This window comes from Crocodylus siamensis, chromosome 4 (assembly GCF_052110815.1).
Source record: "Crocodylus siamensis isolate JL-2025a chromosome 4, ASM5211081v1, whole genome shotgun sequence".
Taxonomy (NCBI): domain Eukaryota; kingdom Metazoa; phylum Chordata; order Crocodylia; family Crocodylidae; genus Crocodylus; species Crocodylus siamensis.
In genome coordinates, this window is record NC_143398.1 from 152,015,293 (window position 1) to 152,041,569 (window position 26,277).

Below are 26,277 nucleotides of genomic sequence, written 5' to 3' on the forward strand. Positions count from 1 at the left end.
TCTCTGCCCTGTGACAATGTGATTAAGATGGGCCCAGCGCAGGAGTCACACCTCAGCCTATCTCTTTAGGTAACTTGAGCTGGCTGCATTCCTGAGGGAGGAGGGAAACCTGTTCCCTCTCTCTACGTGACTGGCATCAGCTACCTGGGTGAGGGGTTTCTACCTGATGGGCTGGAGTCTGCCCAGCAACTAGTGATGTATTTCAAACTGGTTGGCCAACAGCCAACAGGTGCTGGCCTCCACTGGACCAGGTGAATGAGGTCACAGGGGCTACATAAGTTAGGACTGCCCAGGGGGAGGGGGCAGCAGCCATGCTGGGGACTCAGAGGAGCTTTACCATCTGAAACTGGCTCTCTCCCCCATACTCATGAGCTAGAAACCGCCTGCCTCCAAAGGGAAACTTCACCAGCCTTTGGAAGGTGCTTGTGAGTAAGCTACTCAAGATCTAATTAGATATCTAGCTGGCAGTAACTCAGATGCGTGATCAAAAGGCTACCTCAGCCAGACTGTTTGCTCTTTAGGATTTCTAGAATATTACTTAATCTTGTACCCTATTTTCACCCTACCCCTGTAACCAGTAAAGTTCTCCTTTGTGACCGGTGTGGGAGACTTATTGAGGAGTGGGTCTAAATTATGCCTAAGAGACCCCTTAGGTCTGCAGACTAAGGGAGACTTTACTTTTTGCCCCCGGACTTGGGGAAGTGCCCCAAGTGCCTGTACTGGGTCGAGTACCTGTAGGACTTTAGGTCTGTGTTTCCCTGAGGACACAGGGCCAAGAGTGAGTCCCTTCTTGGGGTGGTGGCAGCTACGTTACCCCCAGGCTAGCGAGTGTGCTCCGGGAAGGGGGATGTAAGATGTAAGGCGCCCGTAGGGAGGCATTCGGAGCCTGGAAGGTGGTCGGGTGCAGGGAGGTGGGCGGCTCAATGCAGGAGCGCCCCCTACTGGCCCGCCACAGCTCCAGGCCTATCTGCCTGGGGATCAGGTCCTGCTGTTGCTCCTCTCAGCAGAGAGCAAATTACTCGCTAAGTGGCAGAGGTCCTAAGCCTAAGATGAATTGGGCATGTGGACTATGAAGTGCAGCTCATAGGAAGATGACATGGGTTGCAGATGTACCATGCTAACCTCTTGAAACTTGGGGGCCTAGCAAACATAGAGTGCTGCAACCACTTTTCCCAGTAGGTACAAGTGTGGGGAATCTGGTTCAGCCCCCACCCCGTGAGGTGACTTTATGAGAGAACTTATCCATATCCCAACATAAGGAAGCTAGAGGCCTGCTGAAAAAGTTTCTGGTTGTGTTTACAACCAAGTCAGAGAGAATCACCTTAATTAACCTTTGAATATTCCTAAAACCTGGTTGTCCAACCCAAAAGGAGATTCTTCTAGATACCTGAGTGATTAAGAGAACTGGTAAGGAGGGAGGTACAAAATATGTTAAACATGGGCCTGATTGAAGATTTGTTGAGAAAATGGTGCAGCCTAGTCACATTAGTACCTGAACTGGACTAAATGATCCAGTTCTGCATTGACTTCTGCAAACTAAATGCAGTATCAAAACCTAATGTCTATTGGATGCCTTGGTTCAATTAATTGATACAACAGCTTGGAAAAGCCAAGTACATATCCACACTCAATCTGAAGTGGTATTGGCATACCCCCTTGCTCCTGAATCAGAGGAGCTAACTGCATTTACAATACCTTGGGGGCTCTATCAATTTAAGACCCACCCCTGTGGTCCCCATGGTGTCCCTACCACCTTCCAGTGCCTAAATGGATAGGGTTCTGCAACCCCATTGAGAGCATGCAATACCCCACCTCAATGATATGGTCGTGTTCACTGGCACTTGGAAGAAATATCTTTATCAAGACAGGTCTACAATCCCTCAGGCTGCAGACCTGATGACAAATCTGATAAAGTGTCAGTTTGGGTGTTGGGAAACTACAGTTTTGAGATATGCTCTCAGGAATAGGAAAATTAAACACCCTTACTGACAAGGTAACTGCACTGGTGGAGTCTCCTGTGCTCAAAACTAAAAGGCAGTTGAAGTCCTTTCTGGAGTTAGCCAGCTATTACTGCTGCTGTATCCTTCAATTTTCAGCACTTACCATCTTGCTGATCAACAATCTACATACAACAGCACCCAAAATAATGCAGTGGTAGCCAGCACGTATCTTGGCTTTCAGAGTGAGAAAACAAATTCTATATACCACACCAGTATTACACAGCCTGGTTTTGAGCTGGGGGCTCATCTTATAAATGAATGCTTAAGAGTGACACTTGGAAGCTATGCTTTCTCAGGACTTTGAGAATGGAGAACCCTTGGTCCTATACATAGGCTGGAGACTTCGTCCTCAAGAACCAAATCATTCTTTGATTGAAACTGAGTGTCTTGAAATAAGATGAGTGGTCAAGCCCCTCTGCTACTATCTTTTTGTGGCCCTTTTACTATAGTCATGAACCAGGCTGCCCTGACATGACTACACATGATGAAGAAAGCCAATCCCCAGCTCACGCATTGGTACCTGGCATTGCACTCCCATTTATTCAACCTCCTCTGTTGCCCTGGAGTAGCACATGCCAGTGCAGACTTAGCAGATGTTAGGAACCGAACATGGAAAAGGGAATATCAGATTTCACTCTTGTGTGTTAAGATATGTAGCAGGGTAGTCTGGCCCTTTAAGTGGGGCAACCAGCTCTGGGGTAGGAGCCCAAGTGTGAGTGATTAGCGAGGTAGTCGAGCACCCGCAGATCCCTCACCAGGTCATTGCCTGTGGCAAGGACCAAGTCCAGCAAGGCATTTCCTCTGGTGGGATTATGTACCTCCTAGGTTAGGTAGAAGTCCTGTATGCAGGCTAAAAACCTATGTGAGTGTTCAGGCCTGGCTGACTGATCCTCCCAGCAGATGTCTGGGTAGTTTAGGTCACCAATGACAACCACATCCCTTGTCCTTACAGCCTCCATGAGCTGACCTGAAAACTCCAAGTCCAGCTCATCCCATGGTGAGGCAGTCTGTAGTAGATGCCCACTAACAAGTCCCTTGACCCACGTCCCCCTTGCATTCTTACCCAGAGTGCCTCAGTTTGCCCCTCTTCTGAACCCATCCTGATCATCAAGGACATATACTGCTCTTTAACACAGTGTGGTACACCCCTCCCCACCTCCTTGTCTCTCTACTCTATCTCATCTATACAACCTATAGCCTTTGATGTCTACTGCCCAGTCATGAGTAGAATCCCACCAGGTTTCTGTAAGCCCAACCAGGTTTGGGTTTTTGCTAGCTAGCAGGAAGGTGTGTTTCTCCTGCTTATTCCCCATACTTCTAGCATTTGTGTAGAGGCAGTTCAGACCTCCTATGGGTGTTCGTGCTGCCCTCTTGTTCCCAAGCTTGCCCGGGCCCTTGTCACTTACCTGGGTTGTTCCTGCTCGCGTCACCTGGCTTGACATCAAAGTGTCCTCCTGCACCTCTGCATCCCCATCCCCCAATGAACCTAGTTTAAAGCTTGCCGTATGAGATCAGCCAACCTGGAAGAGAAAACATGCTTACCTTTCAGGGAGAGATGTAACCCCTCCCACCCTAGCATGTCTCCTGTATGGAAGTGCAGGCTGTGGTCGAAGAATCCGAAGCCCACCCAGTAACGCCAGCTCCAAAGCAACTGGCTGACCTCTCCGATGCAGGCCTCGTGGTGCCGTCCACATCTGCTCACCAGAAGAACAGATGAGAAAATCACCTGTGCTTCCGCCTCCCTAAGCTTGGCCCCCAGAGCCTTGTAGTCTCTCATGACATGGTCCGAACTACTCCTGGCCGCATCATTAGTGCCCACATGGATGAAGACCAAGGGGTAGTGATCAGAGGGCTGGATGAGGTCTGGGATCATTGCCGTGACGTTCTGAATCTGAGCTCCAGGCAGGCAGCAAACCACATGCCATGGGATCTACAGAGCAGGGGGTAAGACTTGATGATCTGTTCAGGTCCCTGCCGACCCTAGAAACTATGAAACTAGCAGTTAAAAGCCCAACTGGAGAGAAAGCAAGGAGCTCAAACTGGAGAAGGAGCAGTTTGTGGCCAGGAGGCAGACTGAACCCCAGTGGAGATCACTTCTAGGAAGGGCCAGAGCTAAGATGGCCTCTTTTGCTGCCGGGAGAAAGACTGAAGATTTGTTTTGCTCATTTGTTTGGATTAAGGGTTACAGTTTGTCTTATGGGCTATTGTTTGGACTGGCTGAGGAGTTCCAAAGGGGACAAAGCCCGCCTGCATGGGAGCAGGCCCACCAACCAGCTTACAGCCTGGTACAAATAGGTTGCTCCTGAAAGACAATTTGCTCTTCTTTAGAGTCTGGAGGAGCCCCAGACAGGACTTGTCAGGCAGGGAGGGCTCAGCAGAATGGAAGAACATCTCACCTTCCCTTCAGGACAGGATGGCAGGAAATCAAAACCTGTCCTGTAGGCCCCTTGCAGTTAATGCCTGTGCCTGAAACAACTACAGATGCTGGACTCTGTAACTCCTGACTGCAAAGGAGTTCTCCAGCACCTGTTGCTGTTTTGTGTCCGGCTTGAGCCTCATATCCTTATCCCTGGCTACACACATGCTCCAGTGATGCAGCTATTTATACTTCAGGAGAATGTCGGTATCAGCTTTCTGCAGCAGGGACATTCCAGGCAGAGGCATTTCCCCTCACAGGGCTCCAGCCTCAGCCTGGAGATCCAAAAGGCAACTGAGCTTCTGCAGATCCTATATGACAGTGTATTTAATCCACATCAGCATTCTCACCAGATCTGTCCTGCCCATAGCCAGCATACCACACGCAAAAGGCTAGTCTGAATTGGCAGAAGTGTGGGAGGATTCAAAAAGGGATTTGAGATTTATATGAATCCTGAGAGCATCCAGGACTGGGTTAAAGAAGATCAAAGAAGTAAGAAGGATAATAAAGCCTCACACTTCAGGGCAGAAGCCAACCACCCAAGAGTTGAGATTACTCCAGAATCATCCACTTCAGAGCTCCCTGCACCTTCCTCTGGAACAGATAGATCTGCTGGAGACACAATGCTGGGTTACACATCCCCTGCACTAAGTCAGTCTGGTGATTCCTTGCTCTTTAAAGAGATGAGAGACAGGGGTGCTTGTTTTTTAATGACCACTAAGTACATATAGAAAATACTTTGTTGACTCCTTGTCTGCCTCTAAGAACTTCCATGAACTTTGGTCTTAGTCAAAGACAAGCGAAAAAAACCCAAATAATAGAGATGTCCTTGCTCAAAGCAGCACTGCAGGAAAGTGAATAGGTGGGTGTGGGAAGGCACTGCTCCCAGTCTAGTTGTCCCAGTCCCCGCCTCTGTGGATTCCTGCTGCATGTGTGAGTGCATTGTCCTGTCCAGTGACACAGTCACCTCCTGCACATGGCACTACAGAATCCACCAGGGAAGATACCACTGGGGAATTCAGAATGCCTAGTGCTATCCCTGATGGGGCATGGTCCTGCCCCTGCAACTGTTCTCACCCTGTGTCTCAATGTCATCACATGCAAGATGAGCTTAATGATAATGTTCTAGGCTGCAAGCTATTGGGTGGCTTAGAGTGACGAGGTGCTTGTAAATCATTCAGCACAGAATATACCCTCTCCAAGTGCCAAACAGTTCATTGCTACGGTTATTGTTGTTATAGTAATACCTAAGGACCTCACTCAAGGATCCAAGACCCATTTTCTTTAGCACAGGAAAAAAAGTTGAAATGTGGCACTCATAACCTGTGTGATGGAAGCAGGACATATTTTGCGATGTCTTTTCTTAGACCAGCCAAATAGCTGGGAGAGATGTTAGTTAAGTTCTGGGCACAAAATGTATTGAGGAAACTGACCCAAGTAAAGGCACATTGTGCCCAAAAGCTGACAAACACCTTTTCCCAATTGCACAGTTGGACTAATACAGATTGAATTTTATTTCCAAAAAGATGACAAAGCCAGTAGGGAAATACAAATCACCCAAGTGAGGGACTAACATTAGAGGGATGGATGGATGAGGAGGGGAACACAACTAGGTTACAGAAAATACAGTGTTAGCCACCTAAGCCCGGGGGTGGGGGAACAGTTTGAATTTTTATTACCAAACCTTGCTTCCCAAGTGTTACCTAGCTCAACACAGCTACTGCAACACTGTTCCTAATCTCTTGTATCTGACAGACTGGACAAGGTGGTGATAGTCAGAGCTGTCCCATCCCAGATTTACAGATGGGCAACTGAGGCAGGGGGAGGAAAGTAGCTTTCACAAGGTCACACTGGCAGCTTAGACCAGGGTGGAGGGCCCCAGTGCCTTGGCCTTCTCCTGGGAAGAGTCTTGACTGGAGTGAGGTGCCATCTGGCTGCAGCACAACGGCAAGGGATTGTGGACACCGAGGTGGAGAATCCTGGCTGGTGGCACTGGTGCCAAGTGTGCAGTGGGCTGGCTCCATGTCCACCAGTTTTTCTCTGAGCAAGTGCCTCCCCTTCTGCTTCGTCTCCAGGGCTGCGTTGGCCTTGCTGCAAAGTTCCGTGCAGACGGCCCCTGTCCCCGCGGGCAAGGCCCTTGTGTTGTCCCCGAATGTGGGGCAGGCTTTTTGGGCCTGAGCATCAAGCAAGCTCCCGCTCCCTTCTGCAGTGACCCTCTGCTGCACCCAGGGACAAAAGTGGCGGCTTTGACAGGACCCGCTCTGCCAGCCCGGCCCTTATTGCAGCGCCTCAGCGGGGGCGGGACTTTTTCCCGCCGACGGGCCGGAGCTCGTCGTGCGAAGCCCAGGCCAGCGCCGGAGACGGGATTCGTACCGACACTCCAGCACGCCTCGAAGTACCGGCTCAGGGCTCCCCGGCGCCCAACAGCTCACACCGAACGGACATGTCCATTAGCCAATAGGGTGGCAGCATACCTGCGCGACCCGCCTTGCGGAGGGGCCAGGCCACTGCGCCCCGCTGCAACCAATGAGACGTTCGGGACGCACATCCCGCGCTCCTGGGGCGGGACAAAGAGGAGCGGCAGGGAACTCTCCCAATGCAGCGAGAGCCTGCTCGGAATGGAAGTTAAAGCGGCCAATAGAGATACGGCGGGCTTGTGACTGGCAGGCGGCTTGCCCAATGGCCGCCCTCACCTCGGAGTGACGGGCGGCGCAGCCAACCGGCCTCCAGCGGGCGGGGCGCCCCGCATGATTTCCGCTCCTGTTGTGTGAGGGGCCGAATCCCAAACGGCCTCCGCGGCGCTCGCTATCTCCGGGGCTGGACGCCGGCGCTCGGGGCCCAGAGCCCGCCGCCCGCGGCCGCTGCCGCCCTCTGCCTCGGGTCCGCGAGGCGCCGCGTTCCGGCAGGCCCACGAGCCCCCGCGTCGGCCGGGCCCTGCCTGGCGCCCCCGCCCCGCTCCGCGCGCGGCCCGGCCCGGCCCCGCTCGCCGCGCCTCGCCATGTCGCTGCACGGGAAGCGGAAGGAGATCTACAAGTACGAGGCGCCCTGGACCGTGTACGCCATGAACTGGAGCGTCCGGCCCGACAAGCGCTTCCGCCTGGCGCTGGGCAGCTTCGTGGAGGAGTACAACAACAAGGTGGGCTGGGCCCGGCCCCCTCCCCCCCCGGGGGCCACGGGCTGCCCTCTGCCGCGGCCTGGGTCTGCACCGCGGAGACGGGGGGTGGAGGGGACCTCGGGATCCGCCTTGTGCAGGAGTGGCCCCAGCTACATCAGCCCAGCCCAGGCTATGCCAAGAGGGCCCTTAAAAGCCTCCAAGGATGGAGGGTCCACAGCTCCTCTTGTAGCCTGTTCAGTGCTTCACTGCCCTCCTAGGGAGAGAGTCTTCCTAATATCCAAACTCAACTTCCCTTGCTGCGGTTTGAGACTAGAAGCTGATGTTTGTGGCTCCAGAGCAAGGCTGGAGGCTTCTGGTAAAAGGCCTGGGTGGAAAAGGAGCCCCCCGACTGGGGAGCTGGCAGGGCCATGCCGCTCCGAGGAGCTTGGGTGGAAAGGCTCTGGCATGGCACGTGCCTGGCTGTGGGCTTCCCAGCGCACTGCCACACTGCTTGGGCAGCCTTGGCAAGCTGTGGAGCACAACTCTTGTGGCTCCCCCTTGCAGGCTTTGTTTGCATCCTGCTTGTGAGATTTCATTCCAGTGGGAACGCTTCATGCAGAGATAAGTTTTTATGTAGGCAGATACCTTGTTGACTTTCCAGGTCTCCCTCCGCTCCCTTGGCTTCCTCAGGGAAGTGAGTCCTCACTATCTGTCCCTGGCAGGGTGGGCTGCTCCTCCTGTTTATCCACACTGAATACAAGTCAGAAGTCTCATCTTCCAGGCTCACCCCAACTAATCACTTCTGCAGACCCTGGTTCAGTCCACCCTGTAGACCCCAGGAGCTGTTCATCATATGGGGAAAGCGTGATGGTAGAGATGAAACAAAGGAATAAATATTATAGAGCAGGGCTGTCCAAATTCTGAGCCCCTGAGGGCTGCACTGCTGGGGGCCACAGGCTGCACAGAGCATGCATGACATACAGATGCTCTTCACCTCCCCACCACTCCCACTACACTGCAAGCCCACCACCCCCACAACCCACACCACTCAGTCATGGGCATATGACTTCACCTCCCTTTCCCTCCCCTGTTCCACCACATGAAGGATTTCCCAGCTGTTGCATATGCTCAGTCCCACTTTGGTTGGGGTCCTGATCCTCCCACCCTCTTCCTCCCTGCATAGCCCAGGACTTGCTCTCAGAACTGCTCCACCTACTGGAAGCTAAAGAGTGGAGTTGGGGAGGGAGCTTGGAGACAGATGGGCAGCCCTGTTACAGACTGTGTTGAATATGGTGTATAGACAGTGAATTCTTCAGTCATGGTGTGGCTTCACTTAAAATCATTAAGTTATTGTCTATACTGCAATATATAAAGTGCTTTCTATGTTAATTTATTTACTAATGGTTAATTTACTTCTGACCAGCACAGAGTTTAGTTGACAGTTTGGCTTCATGATGTTCTTTTCCTACTAGTGGGGAGTTTTATGGGGGGGATCCTCTGGGAGCAGAGTAATTTTTAATTAATAATTTTCAAAATAGCCTATGGTGCTACCATCTTCCATTAGTTCCTGTTTTGCTTAAATATCCCATTTGTTGTGAAAGAACCATGTAAGCATGATAAAACAAATACACTGAGTGGTGTCAAATGGACTGAAAGTGAAATTTCCTTTTTTTCCCTTTCGATTATAGTAGTAGGCGTTACTTGTAATAACCAGTGGTACGCTTTCAGGCAGAAGTATTTAGGTTTCTCTGTTTACTGGCATACGGTGAGAGGGTAAAAACCAACTTGTGTGTCACTGTTTGACGGAAGCCAGTGAAGCTTGACAGCGCTGCTTAATTGATCATTGTTGGGTCCAGATAAGTTAGTTTCTGGCTGGCTGTCACCATAAATAACGTAGTTCTGGTTGGAACATGCTTTCATTTAAAACTCTATGCAATCAACTTCCTCCAAAAATTCTTCTCCTGATCTGAAAATTTTGAGCTCCATTTAATTCTAAAAGTGAATTCTTATTCATTTAAAAAGGCTTAAATAAAATCTATTTTGGAAGGGCAAAGCAATGCTTTTCTTTTTGAAAACTCTGTGCAGTGGATAATTTGACTCTGAATGTTAAAACTTTACAGGACAAAGGATAAACTGATGCCCTCCCTGAAAGATGGCTTTTAGTGGCTACAGCTAAACTCGACTTTTACCAACAATTTCCAGGCTGTGGCACCTTAGATACCAGTATTTCTGTGATAAGTTGACTGATGTTTACTGTTGGACTGTCTCTGCTGTACCAAGATTGTGTCCTCACCTGATGTGTATTCATTGATGTAGATGCTGTCTTCTTGGTATCAAACCTGAGAGGTTACAATGGTGATGCATTTCATTAAGAGATCAAGGCATTGATTAAAAAGTCAAACTATGTATGCTATGAGGTTGCAATCTATTGTAAATATTGTTCCTGTAATTAGAAGACCTTATAGAATAAACCCCAGCAGTTATTGAACTAGATTGGATTGCTTAAGAGTAGTGGCCACATTTTGTGGTCTGGCTGCTGAGAAGTACCAAAAATAAGTTTGTGGTTTGGGGAAGAAAGCTGGTGTTATGCCATCTCTATTCCCTAAGGCTGAGCTCCTCCAAGGGTTCTTGTAACCTGTAGTAGTCCCATCTTTAGGCTGTTCTGTCTTTCAGATCTGAAGTAGTTTTAAAGCAGTCAAACTACATGCTGTCTTGCCCTGGCTCCTTACACCTATGGCAGCTGCATACAGAGGCAGTGTTAGGCTATTTAAATCACTGCTGTCCTATGAACATTTTGCAGGTGTCTCTTTTATACTTAAACTGGGCCAAGTATGTGTCATCTTGTTTTCATTTTCTGTAAGTGCTCAGTAGTGGGAGGCCTACACAGTGTTTCAGGAATTAAAAAATCAAGAGTATGAAGGTGGGGTTCAAGTCAGTTTATCATAGTATCAAAAATGGAGATGCATGCTTTATGATTCAGTTCAGTTTCTAAAACACCTGAAACAAGACTTTCATATCGAACATTTGGTTGTTCCTCAAATTGCATCACAGGTCAATAAGTCTGGTACTGTTTAAATGGTATATGGATTTTCCACCTGAATAGTATTAATAATACAACCATCCAAGTAAAAATATTACTGATTTAATAGAGGAGATTTGTATTTCTCCTAAAATAGAAATGTAATTATTCTTAAGATTATTGATACTGACTGTCACCTCCACTTGAAGAGTGAGCAGAGAGGTACACATTTCTGCACTCCTAGATAGAACCTAGTTGTATTCAGGATATTTGAATTCTATCACTGAGATCCTCATGAATGACCCACCACAGTTTTGTTTCTTTTAGTGTTGCAGAGGGTATCAACATTTTTTAGGGAAAAAAAGAAGTTGTATAGTTCCCAATAGACCAGTAATTCTTAGCCAAAATGCCATGGCACGTTGGGATGCCTTGAGATCTTTTCAAGGCTGCCACACAATATTAGCACTGATAGGTATACAAACATGATTTACACGACAAACCCAGAGATTTCAAATAGTAATCCACAGTGTTAAAAATATTTTGATCAGTTGTAGTCTTTCTGAGGTCTTTGCAACACAAAAAATTGCTGTATTATTTTTTCCAGTCAAAAAATGTGTAAAAACTAAGAGCTGGAATTTTCTGAGAGGTGCCTTAAATCTAACAAGGGATGCTTTGAATCTCAAATGGTTGAAAACCAGTGCCCTAGATTCTTCATTGTCCTGAGATTCAAATACTCTCCAACTATATAGGGGTATGCTAGTTGGAAAGTGCCCTTTTAAATCTAGTTCATATCTATTCATGGGTATGATATAATCCCTACAGATCATGTAAGACCTTAATTTAAGTCTAATTTACAATAGTTTGGTAATGTTGGACTGTAAAGTTTAGTCACTGTTTTGATACCTGAGTTTCAGGGATAAGTAGACATTTTTTAAAGAATAGGTTTATGGAGCAGGTATCCTTTTACATTAAATGCCAGTTAAGGTTAGTTGCATAATGAACTCCAAAATATTCCTATTTAGAGGAACAATGAAAATGTCAATGACTTCTTATTCATTTTATATATCTTTGAATAATGTATTATGTAAATCTTTAAGGGATTCAAAACAGTATTTCTCAATTCTACTACATTTCTTTTGGAAAATACAGACTACCTTCCTTGTGCCATATTTCTAATGCATGATTTTCAGTTTTGATGTTTAAAGTATTTTATGTTTTTAAGGACAGAACTTTCCCAAAAAAGCATTAATATTACCACAGTATATCCTTTTAAATCTTTACATTTCTCCTGTTAAGAAGGGATTCCTCGCCAGAGCTTGAACCACCTGACAAGTTACAAAAATAAAACAGTATTGTGTAATCCCTTATCCTTGACAACCATCAGACTCTAGCTCTCCTTCCAAACTTAACTCATAGCTTCCTCCCCATGCAGTTTTAATGTAATCAAACCCTACATAAATGCACTTTGTAGTATGCTATGAAGGCCAACAGATCCAGGCTGTTATGGTTCTAGGAAACCTTTGTTCACCTAAGACAGTAGTGGCCAACATGTGGCACAAGTGCCACAAATGGCATGGGCAGCCTAGGTATTTAGCACGTGGCTGATTAGGGAGAGGATAGGCAGCAGATAGAGCAGGAGATTAAGGAAGGGGATCAGAGTGGCATTCAGGGAGGATACAAGGATAATTTTTGGCACACCTGTCAAAAAGGTTGGCCTCCATTGACTTGTGATGCTTTTGCTAATTATGTTATTTGCATTATAGCCTGGGAAAAGAAGTGCTTTCTTATGTGTAAGTCCCAAAAATATTTAGGACCCTAGATCAGCAACTAAAGTTCAGTTAGAACTCCCTCCCACTTTCTATTGGTTTTCAGTCATTTGGAGTAATGTGACTCAGTCTGCACCAAATAAGCTTCCGGGCCAGTGATGCTTAACCTTTTGGCCCCATGGGCCAGGTGAGTGGTGTGAGCTTTGTCTGCAGGCAGACTGGGTCTCAGGAGAGGCTGGGGGCTGGCGCTGACCCCTTCTACTCCCTGTGCACTGGGATTGGATCTCGGGCCCAGAACTACCCTCATCTACCCCCAGTGCACTGGGATTGGGCCTTGGGAGGCCTGGCGCTTCCCCTTCTCACCTGCCATGCCAGGACTGGGTTCTGGAGCCTGGTGCTGACTGGTCCTGCACGCTGGGATCAGGTGCCAGATCCAGTGTGCAGGTCCTAGGGTTCGCCATGGTATGGCAACTTGGCATCAGGGGACCTGTAAGGAGTCCCACAGCCAGATGACATGATACTGTGTGAGATCTGTGGGCCAGAGGTTGAGCACTCCCGGTATAGACTATTTAAGGCAGTCTACAAATAGGGCCGTGATTACCTTGCCAGGAGCATGGATAGTTGCAAAGAAATATCTGCACATATTTTAAAGGCTAAATGATGCTGTCCTGTCCACATTAGTTTATGAGAAGTCTAAAACAGTGGTCTCCAAACTTTTTTGATCGCATACCCCTATCAGTAAAAAATTTTTGAGCACCCCCCCAATATATGTATATTTATTTATTTATAAATTATATACATGTACTACTGTACTAATATATTACGTACATTATAAAACATACACAAAAAATAGAAATTAAAAACGGATGAGATGAAAAAATATAAATAGAAGTTCTAATATTTTCTTCCCACAACCCAATGGATCGTCTTGCGCACCCCAGTTTAGTGACCGGTGGTCTAAAACAGTAAGTGGATTGTGAAATGACCATTCATATTAACAGGGGCCAAAGATGATGGTTCACAGCACTGACTTTTGAAATACTTCATTGTTCATCAAACTATATAAGGGAAGATGTATTCTGTTACGCAGATCTGCACTGGGGTAGGCAGCCCTGGCGTGTGTTCGGAGCATGGCATTGTGGAGGCATTTTGCTTGGCACTTGTGCCTTGGAGAAGGGGCTGGGGCTGCACTGTCACGGCAAGGATCAGGCCCCTTGCAGCTCCCCCACCATCCTTCCCTGGTACGCCAACATCTTACAAGTCAAGGTTGCGGGTGTTTTTGGCACTCTACCCAAAAATGTTGCTGACCTCTGATCTATACGGCCTGCCTATTTCTCAGTAAGCTTTTTACAGCACTTAGTGAGGCTGAAGATGTGGTTTTAATTTTTGGGGGGATTGAGGGTTCAGTTTTCAAAAGTTTAGGAAATGCTGATCAAAGGGGTTGCTCTGCACAGAACTCGATGCAATATTTAATTCTTAAAGTAAAACAAGGATATGTTTTGGTCCCAGGTCTATATCAGAAAGAAACTGTTGGAAACATTTAGCAAAGTAAAGATGAAAAACATTTTGTCACAGCTGCTACCCACTTGTTTAACTGCTAGAAGCTAAGCATCATGCTGTACAGGCAGAACATGTCAAAGATGAGTACTTTCTGTGCCACAGGAGAAATCATCCTTATGCTGTATTGTAGTTCCTATTCCAAAACACTGCTGGCATGATTTCCATCTTTTCTGGATTGAGCTTCGATTTTTCTAGGCTGCCTGCATTTTCAAATCTTCTTGAGGCTGTGGACAAAGGCAGTTTCTGAGCCAGATGCACCCTGATCAGGAAGGCAAACAAGAAGATCCCTGTCAAACCTCATGTTATAATTTCCAAAGTGAAGAGGAAGAACATCTCCTTATTGTTCTCTGTGTATACTCAGCTGGGATGTAACCTACTCGCCCCAAAGCTGTGCCATTCATTTTTCTTTGTTGCTGTCTGTAGGAAAGTAAACGCTTCATAATCAAAGGTATTAAAAGTGGTTACCAAATTTAACAATTGGTGTGGATGTCTGATTTCATCCCTTGTCTGAAGTTCTACTAATACAGTTTCTGTTTCATAATAAGATCTGTATCCAGACTGACAAAAGAGCAGGGATATTTGAGGCAAGAAGGTAATTGTCATGTTGAAATCTTTAGGACTTCAACTAAAAACTAAAGATGTAGTAATTTAATTAGCCAGACTTCACTTTCAGCATTTCTACTTCTGCATTGCAGAATTGCAATAAAACAAAACACAAAAAACTGTTTGAGATAATTTGTTACCCATGTCTTCCCTCCCCCAAAAGATAATGGAGTAGGAGACTTGGGAGTATCCATAGGAAATGGCTACCCATTGAGTTCAAAGGAATGAGTCTGATTATTTTTTTGCAAGGAGTGAAAATATATATGGTTCCTAATATAGTATTATGTATTTACTAGCCAACTGCCTGTCAAGAATGACATGGGGGGGGGGCGGGGCAGAGGCCTGTGTGTCTCTCCCACCCCTGCTCCTTATTTATTCATACTTTGATTGGAAAAAAAGCATTTAGGCTGAAATAGTCCATGTGTGGTGTATGGTTAAAACCCTAATGTTTTGTGAGGATTTGTGGAGAGGGAAATGTTAAGCTGAGGAAGCTTAAGGAAAATTCTGTCCATCTCTCAATTACAGAGATGTTAAAAGTGTGTGTATATGTCTATAGATATACAATTTAGCACTAAGCACTCCATCTTAAGTGATCACTTGTTGATCTATATTAGCAGTTCGGTCTCTTACCCTGTAGGCCCTTATGCCAGTTTGAAAGGTGTATTTAGACTTTGGGAGTGGATGAAAAAAATAAATGGAAAATGGTAGAGGTACACTGATGCATCAGTCTGATATCAGATCAGCACCAACATAAAGAAAATTGATTGTAGCGGAAATCGGCCTGATGTGGCCAAGAATATGGCCAGTAAATGCCTGTGCATGTGCGAAGCATGCAGGCAGCAAGGAACACAGCCTGGCAGCCTGGAGAGCTGTGTGCAGCTGGTAAGTCTGTTGTGGTGGAAGGGGCATGGGGGGGCAGATCAACACCCCCCCCCCCATGGTGATGGAGGGACTGGGGCAGGCACTGCCCAGCTGGGGGCAGGTGGGGCAGAGCCACAGCTTGTGGTGTGGGGCGGTTCCCACCACTGCGCGCATCCTGGGAGGGCACGGGGTGGGCATGTGCCTTGGATCTGCATGGGATGGGGAGGGGGCTGTGAGCTGGGGTTGTCCCAGGATCCTCCTAGTGCGTGGAGGCTATGGGGCTGTGCTCGGGGCTGTGCTTCCAGTGCGTGGCGGCTGTGCTTGGCAGTGGCACTGGGGGGGGGGGACTGCAGTCACCCTAGATTTTGCCATAGCCCCCTCCCAGCATTGCCAGTGCCTGCCCTGAGCAGAGCTCCTATGTGCTGGGAAGAGCCTGGCGCCAGCCCACAGCTGCAGCCCATCCCACCCTCCTAGCATGTGCACAGGGATAGGAGCTACATCCCCTTCTTCCCCCCCCCCCCCCATAAGCCACAGCTCTGTCCCCTGCCCTGTCCCAGCTGGGCAGCGCCTACCCCAACCCTGCTCCCTCCCTCAAGCCAGGGGCCTTGATCTGCACCCCCACCATGCCCCTTCCCTCCCCTCTCCCCATCCACCACAGCAGATTTAGCAGTTGCATGCAGCTGCATTAGAAGTTAGATTGGTATCTGCCAATATGCCTCCTTAAAAATTGGCTCTCAGTATTGGCCCCCAAAATCTCAATCAGTGCACCCCTAGAAAAAGATTAGTGATATTAATGAAAATCTAAAATTTGAGTCAAATTGCAACAGTTAAAATTTTTGTATTCATTAGGAAGATATGACTACCCATTGAGTGATCCATTACAATATACGTCTTTTTTTAAATACATTTAACATATGTACACCATGGACAAGCTAACATTGGTTCAGGATTCTTAACTATTACATCTTTTAACTTTTTGCTACTGCAACATTATTTTGGTGCAGCTGCTGCTTTTGTTTTTGTGCTCATGAGATCAGTCTACCACACTTTACAAAGTACAGCTGGCTGAATGGTTAGATGCTTGAGTGCCTCAGGGCAGGAAGATAAATGGGTTTGATCATCTTGAACGGCATGTGAAGTAGTATATTCAAGAGTTACACCTGAGGTTACTCATCTGAGTCACAGGGAAATTAATATAAGACTGTGACAGCTGTATTTTAATTTGAGATTTCCAGTGCTTTGCCTCAAAATGACTAGCCAGTACATGGGTTAGAAATAGAATGCTTTCAGGCATTCTGTCCCAGGGTCTGAGTAAAATGCTTTCTGAAATGTAGTTCTGGTTGGAAAGCAGCTAGTTCAAAATACCATTTGTTTTTGTTTCTCCTGTATCTAACTGTTAAAAACCAAAGCAACCTACTTTATTTGGTTCTTAGTAGGGGTGCATCAGTTAAAGATTTTCTTGGCCAATACTGATAGCCAATGATTAACCAACCATAGTGGCCGATGCTGATCCAATAACTGATATTTAGTAATAGTGCAAGGCATTTTAAACTACTGACATAAATCCAAAACAAACAAAAGATTATAACACATGTGTGCGCGGATACACTGCACATCTACCTGCTGGCTCTTGATAAGGAAGGGAGTGACCACCTTATTCCTATGCATGTCGCCCCCTCACCTATGGCTCCTGTCCACAGCCCTGCTCCCCGTGCTGCAGTCCTGGGTGGGCAGGGCAGACCCTTGAGCAGGCAGAGGCACCAGGTGCCTTTGGAGCCCCAGAGCACACCCTTGCCTCAATGCCAGACGGCCCTGCACAGGCAAGCTCCCTTGGCTGCCAGGGAGAAGCAACTTTTGCAAAGGTGCCCGGTACCTGGCAGAGCAGAGTGTTCCTCACGCAACTGTCTTGTAGCCTGTTGTCTCTAAAGTAGCCCCAGCACTCAAGGCCTTGCTACATGCACAGCGTTGCCATGGCAGCAGCAGCAAGAGCTGGTAGTTGTCCCTTTGTTGCTGAGCACAGCGCCCTGTGACTACTTGCTGGCACCCCCTCCCCATCCCACTGCTCACCAGGACCTGTAGTCTGTCACAGGCTCAGGTCAGATGCAGGGACCGGACTATGGTTCCCAGGGTGTTTTGGGCATATGGCCATAATTATCAGCTATAACGACCATAAAAAGCCAATAGCTGGTAACCTAATTTCTTGTATTGGTGCTGATCTGCTAGCCAGCTGATGTATCAGTGCACCCCTAGTTTTTAGTCATTTGAATAGTGCTAGTAGGGCAAGAGAGTCTGTGTTGCCTTATTCATCAATAGATGATGATCAGTTGGTTAAATTGCAGTTGTAGAAAAGGAATATTGGAAACATCATGGGACAAAGCAGCCTGCACTGGCGAGCCCCCATGGCCTGGGGCATAGCAGCTTACATAGGGCCCCCCTTCCTGTCCCTCAGGGCCCATGGGGTGGGTGAGAGGGGCAGTGATGCAGTGGGAGAGGGGGCAGCCTGAACAGGCAAAGATGCCTGTTCGAGCTGCTCAGTTAACTGGCATATTTTGTTACCGACACCCCCCCATTCCCCAGATGCCAGATAATAAAGCTTTTGCTGTACATATATTTACAATATTAAAGCAATTTGGAAGCCTACCAGTGTCTCTATCATCATATGTTTGGTTTTGGTTTTCTTATCATAGAGCAGTTGGGGCTTCCTTGGACCCCTTCACTAACTAGGATGTGAGGACAGCTGCCCCTGACATCGTAGCTCCTGCCAGTAGGTCTCATCCTGTCTGGCAGCTGTGTACAACGGGTGTGTGATGGGGGGGGGGATGTGTTTGCAGGAGTGGGGTGGGAATGGGGATGGGTGAGTGCGGAGGAATGTGAGGGGGATGACTGAGTGGTGTGGTCTGCTCAGGAGGGATGGGTTCCCTGCTCCTCCCAGGGCCCCAGCTCTAGCCCCCCTCACAGGGACCACAGCTTACCTGCAGCAGCAGTGGCCATCAGGGTGTTCGGGGCCTCCTGGCACAGCCCCCTTCCCCTCTCCTGCAGGGCAGCACAGTTTGACCCTGGCTGCCTGGCACCTGTGTCGTATTGTGCAGGCCCGGTGCAGTGCTGTGCACCTTTGGGCAGCTTCAGGCTGCTCACGGGGACTCCTTTGCTGTCATGCTAGGCTGGGTCCTGTGTGCACAGAAGCAGCCTGGCCCAATTGCACGTGGGGCCCCTGCACGCAGAACTGGGCCTGGTGCGACAGGCAGTCCCTGTGAGCAGTGTGGGTCCCTGGGTAAGACTGAGCAGCCTGGAGCTGCCTGAAGGCGCATTGTGCCAAGCCAGGCCGGGCCTGTGCGATATGGCACAGGCAGCGCCTGGTGATAGGCAGGCAGGCCAAATCATGCTGTAGTTTAGGCCCCCCATGACGACCACATCTGTAGTCTGTACAGCCTCAAGAATTTCAAATCTAGCTTTTCCTCTTGGTGTGGTGGTCTGTAGCAGACCCCCACCACCAGGTCCCTTTCTTTTCCACCTTCATGTATCCTAACCCACAATGCCTCAACTTTCTCCTCCTCTGATCCCATTTTGATCGGAGTAGATGTATAATGCTCCTTTACATAGAGAGCAATTCTACCCCCTTTCCTCCCTACCCTGTCCCTTCTGTACAACATGTAGCCCTGAATGTGTACCTCCAAGTCATGGGTAGGGTCCCACCAGGTTTCTGTTGGCCCCACTAAATAAAAGTTATAATCTGCAAGCAGGAGTGCAAGTTCTTCCTGCCTGTTTCCTATCCTCCTAGCATTAGTATAGAGGCACTTGAGCCCTCCGAATGGTGCCTTTTGGTGCCTCCCCCATCCCCCATTCTGATGCCCAAAGGGCCCTTTGGCACTTACTAGGGCTGTGTGAAACTGCACCATTCTGTTTCGCCTTGAGATTCGACAGAACAGTATTTCATATCAAATTTCATTTAGAGTCGAAACAGCTGTTCTGTTCCGTCAAAACAGAAAGGCTGTTTCGTGTTTTGCTGGGGATGGGAGGTCAGCCTAGCTGGACTGACTTCCCATCCCCAGCCTATGGTCAAAACATTTCAACTTCCAAAACATTTCAACCAGCCTCATTTTGTTTCAAGGGTATTTAAACAGCCTTTGTTTCATTCCGATTTTGCTGTTTCAACCTCAGAATTGGTCAAAACAGTGTCGGAATGAAACAGCTGGTGAAATTTTGCACAGCCTTAGTACTTACCTGGGGTGTATTGCTGCGTGTCTCTCAGTGTGTAAGTTCTACACTCTCTCCACCTTCTGTCTCCCCATCCTCCGTCATACTTAGTTTAAAGCCTGATTTGGAGGTCAGCCAACCTGTAAGAAAAGAGACTTTTACCTTTTGTGGAGGGATGAAGCCCATCGTGTCCCAGGAGGTCCCTTGCATGGAAGTGCAGATTGTGGTCCAGGAAGCCAAAACCCGCACAATGGCATCAACTCCAGAGCCGCGGGTTGACTTCTCTGGCCAGCAGGGGAGATCATGCCCAGGGGAAATCAACATGGGTTCATCAAAGGCAGGTCCTGCCAGACTGACCTGATGGCCTTTTATGACCAGGTAACTAAATCCCTGGATGATGGTGTTGCTGTGGATGTAGTCTTTCTGGACTTTAAGAAGGCCTTTGACGCTGTCTCTCACCCCATTCTCGTTAATAAATTGAGTGACTATGGCATTGATGCCTACACAGTTGGATGGGTCAAAAATTGGCTGTTGGGGCGCACACAGAGTGGTGGTGGACGGGTCATAGATGTGAATAGTGTGGTTCCCCAGGGCTCGGTCCTGGGGTCTACACTGTTCAACATCTTTATCAGCAACTTGGACAAGGGGGTGGAAAATATGTCCAAGTATGCCGATGACACCAAAATGTGGGGAGAGGCAGGCATGCTCGAAGGGAGGGAGAGGCCGCAATTAGATTTAGACAGACTACAGAAGTGGGAGGATGGTAACAGGATGGGGTTCAATGTCAATAAATGCAGGGTGCTGCACCTGGAGAGAAGGAATCCACAGCATACATACAAGCTGGGGAGTTCCCCCCTCCTTGTGAGCACAGAGGCGGAAAGGGATCTTGGAGTCATTACTGACTCCAAGATGAACATGAGCCATCAATGCCAGACTGCAGCCAGCAAAGCCAACTGCACCTTGTCGTGCATCCAAAGATGCATCTGAAGCTGGTCCAGAGAGGTGATATTCCCCCTCTACGCGATATTGGTCAGGCCACAATTGGAGTACTGTGTCCAGTTCTGGGCACCGCACTTTAAGAAGAATGTGGCCTGCCTTGAGAGGGTTCAGAGGAGGGCCACCCACTTGGTTGGAGGGCAACAGGGCAGGCCCTCTGAGGAGAGGCTGAGGGACCTGAACCTGTTCAGCCTCAGCAAGCGGAGGCTGAGGTGGGATTTGGTGGCTGCCTACAAACTCATCAGGGGAGATAAGCAACAAATAGGAAGGGCCCTGTTCCCCCCAGCAGCACCTGGGGTGACAAGGAACAATGGCCAGAAGGTGATGAAGAATAGGTTCAGGTTAGAGATTAGGAGACACTATTGCACTGTTAAAGTGGCTAGGATCTGGAACCAACTTCCTAGGGAAGTGGTCCTTGCTCCTACCTTGGGTAAACTCAAAAAGAGGTTGGACGAACACCTGTCTGGGGTTGTGTGATCCCAGTGTGTGCTCCTGCCGGTGGCGGGGGGTCAGACTAAATGAACTGTTCAGATCCCTTCTGATCCCAAACTACTATGAAACTATGACACAGGTGATGTGATGCCTACTGCTCCCGCTGACAGGGAGGATCGACAAGAAGACCACCTGTGCCCCGGTCTTCCTAAGCCTGGTCCCCACGCACCCAGAGATTTCAAACAGGAATTCATAGTATTTAAAACATTCTGATCTGTTATGGGCTTTGAGTTCTTTGCAACAGGAAAACTGTGCTGCTGTTCTTCAGTAGCCAAAAAATGAATGAAAACCAAGAGCCAGAGTTTTCTGAGAAGTGCCTCAGCTCTAACAAGATTGAGAACCAGTGGTATGAGCAAGTATTTTCAGCCTGGGTGACCTGAGATCCTTTTAAGGGCACTGCAATATTAGAACTGTTAGGTGTGCAAGCACTTACATGTCATTCACAAGATAAACCCAGTTGTTTCAAATAGTAATCCATAGTGTCAAAAACATTCTGACCTGCCATGGCTTAAGTTAACTTTGCAAGAAAAACATTTTTTCCTACAAAAAAAAAAGAGAGAGAGAGAAACTAGTTTTTTAAATGGCGGTATTAAATTAAGGGAAATTGTGGAGGGTGCTTTGAATTTAAAGACTATCACTGGTCTAAGGGATGGCATCAGTGGCTTGCTTTAGAAGAAAAGGTTTTGCCATGAGCATTGGGAAGCAGCCTGCCTCTAGGAACAACTTCCCTTTTAATTCTGATTCTTAAGCTTTAGGCTATGTCTCAGAGACTTAAGCTTTAAACACCTTTCAAAGTCTCTATTTTAATGCTTTCTATAACTGTAAATATACTTGCTTACCCTTACAGATCTCTAATCCTTTTTTAATGCTGCTAAACTCTTGGACTCTATACTAACTTATGGTAATGAATACCATAAGCTAAATAATGTTCATTGCAGAAAGGGCTTTTCCTTTGATTGTGAGTTGGCCACCGTCTAAATTTTGCTTAATGACATTTTGTTCTTGTATGCTGATCAGGGATGTTTGTGCATCCTCTTAAAAAGAACCTGTGGTATAAAGAACAGTATATGCCCTTGTGTTTATTTTAATCACTGCTAAAATGAACAATCCCATCTTTTTATCTGAGCATTCTGCCTATCCTCCTAACTTTGCCTCTGAATCTCCTTTCTTTTTGGCATATTCTTTTTTATATGGAATGGCCAAATCTGAACATATTATCTTGGGTGAGAACATATCTTTGAATTTTATAAAATGACATTTCTTTGTCTTGTCCTGTTCGTTTTATACTACTTAGGTTTTTTTGATTCTTCTGTGTATTGAATAAAGGCTTTCTTTGAACCAGCTGCACTGATGTATATGCCCAGGGTGTCTTGCCTCTTGCTGATATGGCTAATATAGGACCTAGTAAAGTGTTTGAGACTAAATTATTCCCCATGAGTATGCATGATTGTATATTAATGGGGTATAGATTGTAGCCGTGTTGGTCTAAGGACATAGGCAGACAAGGTTCTTTGGGTAAATCTGATATCTTTTATATTAATTTTATGAGGGGGGGTTGTGTGTGTGTATAAATTTTATATTGTATATATTAATGCCACTTGAGTTTTATCTACCTCAGTGTTGACAGTGTTTATTTGATTATAAAATCATAGATTGATTATTTCAATTTTTAGAACATTTATATTGGTGTTGGGTTCCTGTTCCCTATCTAATGTCACACCTGTTGTTAAAGCTTGTCAACATGATATGCTTGGTGAAAAAATTTAGAATTGGCATTCCAAGTGATTGAAATGTAACATTAGGATGCCATACCTATTATCTTTAAATTGCTTATTTTGCAAAACTACAAGCTTAAAGTGACAGTTTTTCATGCCTGTATCTGCTGAAGCCTTAAGGCAGTCTGAACTGTGTGGAAAACTGGATGTATTGATTCCACTTTAGGCGTGTTTATGAAATCATTTGTTATTCTGAAAGCAGTGTGACTAGGAGCAAAGGAATAGATGAGCTTATATCTGGCCCTGCTGCAATCTTCTCTTCTCACTGTCCTTACGTCTTCATCTGTAAAATAAAGTTAGTACTTCGGGAGCTAGTACTCTCCCAAAAGAGGAGCTGAGAAGCTATTTATTACATTTTACAAAGCACTGGGGAATTCCTGTTTGGATGGTCTTTGAGAAGTGTGAAATACAATAGATGCTAATTTGCAGTAGCACCTTGTGGCTAAGTACAGGCTGTCAAAAAGCCCGAGGGTAAATCGATTCAATCTTCGTAGGTTAATTTAAAATGCATAGATTGAACTGATAAGCAAGTGAACAGACACGGCTTTTGATTCCGGAAATGCAGTCACGTGCCTGCAGTGACCTAGGTCAGAAGCTAGGGGGCGCTAGAGTATGCTTTCCTGCTCTGCTGGAGCAAACAGCTTTGCCCACCCTGTAAGGTGGTAGGGGGTGTTACAGGGGAGGCGCAAAGCATCTTTGCATGCTGGGGGACTAAAAGTTAACTTGAATCCTGAGGGGATCTGGGACAGAAGTTCCATAAGCCAATTTAACCTAAATCAGGTAAGTCTGGTACTACGTACACCCAGGTTCAACTTAAACTGGCTTTGGCCATTTTGAAAGCAGTTTATATGCATGGAACTTCTGGTATATTACAGATTTCAACTAGTTTCCAGTCACTTAATGTGTAATTTCTGTCCCTAGCCTGAAAAAGCAATAGCTACTTACAAACAAATGATTCTGGTAACATTTTCCTAGTAGCAGAAACAGCTGCTGCTAAAGAACAACATTTGTGAAGGGTGAGCAGAATGTTATGATGGCAGTGCATGAGCATGTCCTTTCACTTCCTTGCATCAGGTCACAGTAGTTATTTTTGTCGAGAAACAGACCAAATGCCAAGAAGCTTCTTGCTTAAAGAAAAAGTTAAGGGTGTCGAGCTCCTGGGTTAATCAAAGCCAAGTTAGAGTCAAATAGGAGTTGCACAAGTTGGTTGCTTGCAGAATCTGGAAGCAGAGGGATCAACTTTTTTGACTGAATGAAAACAGGCTGGTGAAAAGCTGCGATAAGCATGAGAGCGAAGGAAAAGCTCCTACTGCTGCTGAGGTTCTTGAACCTTGTGGAGCAAAGGCACAGAGAGCAGTGCTTTCTGAGCATGAATTAAAAGAAAAGGCTCTTCTGTTTGCTGCTGTAGTTTCAATTGCATGTGGCAAGTAATCATTGTTTTTTATCAGTTAGAAAATACGCATCACTGTCACTTAAAAAAGAGCATTAAGAGAAACAGCAAATAAGCCAGCTGAGTATTGGCAGAGTGAAAGACTTTCTCACCTTCTTAAGAAGTTTCCCACAGATGACACCAGATGAAACAAGACTTTACTGAAAGGCTTCTGTAACAGGATTTGTAGAAGAAAAGGAAAAGCCAGAATGTGGGAAAGTTTCAGAGGATAGTAACTGTGATTGTCTGTGCTCGCGTGTTGCTCTTATGTAGACTCCAGTTCAGATGGTTCTGAAATCCATGAGTTTTCTAGATGATGCTCCACTTGTTCAAGTGTGGCAGTGTAATGCCAAAAACAATTTTCAGCCATTCAAGAAAAGTAAATTTTGTTCCAGGGAAAGAAGAAGATATGGAAGTCTCATAACCCTCTGAATAAAGTTATATTTCCTAGTAATATGACAGAAGAAGTCTTCACCTGCTATGGCTATGGATGAGAACTTGCTAATGTTTAGAGAGCCAACTAGTTATTAAGGAGTTACTCAATGCTACAGCTGCTGCAAGGCCAGAGAAATGAGTTTGAGTTGAAATAAGGTACACAAGGTGCTGAGGATGACTTTGCTGGAGTTCTGCCTCTAATAAAACCAGGCATTTTGAAAACTTAAAATACACTACAACACTTGGGACGCTTAGGACTTTGAATCCCACCTTGAAAATAAAAATGACTGAGAAGTAAATCAAACTGAGTTGTCACAAGATAGAAGTGAGTTTATCTGTTTTAAACTGGTTAACAGTTAATACCCAAATGCTGCCATACTTTTGTAATGAAAACTATATTTTTTTCAATGCTCCAGTGAAACTAAACAGCAACTATGCACCAGAGTGAACTTTCATAGAAAAAATATAAAGGAGGGAGCTGGGGGAACAGCATTAGAAGCATATTTTTTCACAGAACAATCACTTCTTCCCTGACCTTTTTATCCTTACTTTGCTCATACAAAATTTAGAATAAAAATTCACAAACTGGCTGGACACTAGGGTTGCTTGCAGATATTTAAAAAAAAAACAACCCACATTTTACTGAGACAGCAGTGCACTACTTCAAGCTGCCTCCACAGTGTCTGTATAGATTGGGCACTTCAGCAGGGCTTTGATGCTTTTAGCTAAAACTGATTCAGTCAGTTTTAAATAAGCGCCAAACCCCACCACACTAACGTGCCCGATCTATACAGACATTAGATGAGCTGAGTCCAACTAATGCACTGCTTCTTCTGGGCGTGCATTGGGCTCAGCGGGTGAACATGCCGAGTTTAAAGCACTGGAGTGTGGGCTTTTTCTTGTTTTTGTTTTGTTTTTTAACAAGTCTGCAAGCAGCCTAAGTAAGAAGCAAGGACTAAACATTGATGGCACGTCATATTTTACCCAACTCTGGAATTCTTTCCACACAGGAAAGGTGAGAATGATCCTCCCCCCTTTTGATAGGCCTTGATCTTCTAGTAATCACCTTCTTTTCTTCTGCTAATTGTGCGTGTGCAACCCCTGAGAATTTCTCTCACCCTCTCCCCTCTGCTGTTTTTAACTGTGCTGTGCCTGGTTCTTGTGATTAGAGAGACCTGAGGAAGAATGCATTTGAAAGCTTGTCTAACTTTATCCAGACTACATAGTTGGTCCAATAAAAGATATCAAGGGAACCAGTACTCTTCCATAGCCTGCTGATCCCCCTTGGCCAGTTTGTAGACGGCCACCAGATCCCCTCTCAGCCTTCTCTTGTGGCAGCTGAACAGGTGCAGGTTCCGTAGTTTCCGCTCGTAAGGCTTGGCTGCCCCCTGATCATGCAGGTGGCCCTCCTCTGGACCCTCTCGATGCTGGCCACATCCCTCCTGAAGTGTGGCGCCCAGAACTGGATGCAGTACTCCAGCTGTGGCCTGACCAGTGTCGCATAGAGGGGGAGGATCACCTCCTTGGACCTTCTTGTGATGCATCTGTGGATGCATGACAAGGTGTGGTTGGCCTTCCTGACTGCATCCTCACATTGGCAGCCCATGTTCATTTTGGAATCAATAATGACTCCAAGA

At 46.6% G+C, this 26,277-nt stretch overlaps 1 protein-coding gene across 1 annotated transcript in view; it reads left to right on the forward strand.

Moving 5' to 3' along the window:
• Positions 1-7,029: 7,029 nt before the first annotated feature.
• Positions 7,030-26,277, forward strand: part of DCAF7 (DDB1 and CUL4 associated factor 7) — a 45,344-nt gene continuing 26,096 nt past the window's right edge. Inside the window, exon 1 of the mRNA XM_090044170.1 lies at positions 7,030-7,552. Within this exon, the coding sequence (XP_089900296.1) occupies positions 7,415-7,552 (138 nt within the window). The 5' untranslated portion in view covers positions 7,030-7,414. The remainder of the gene's footprint in view (positions 7,553-26,277) is intronic.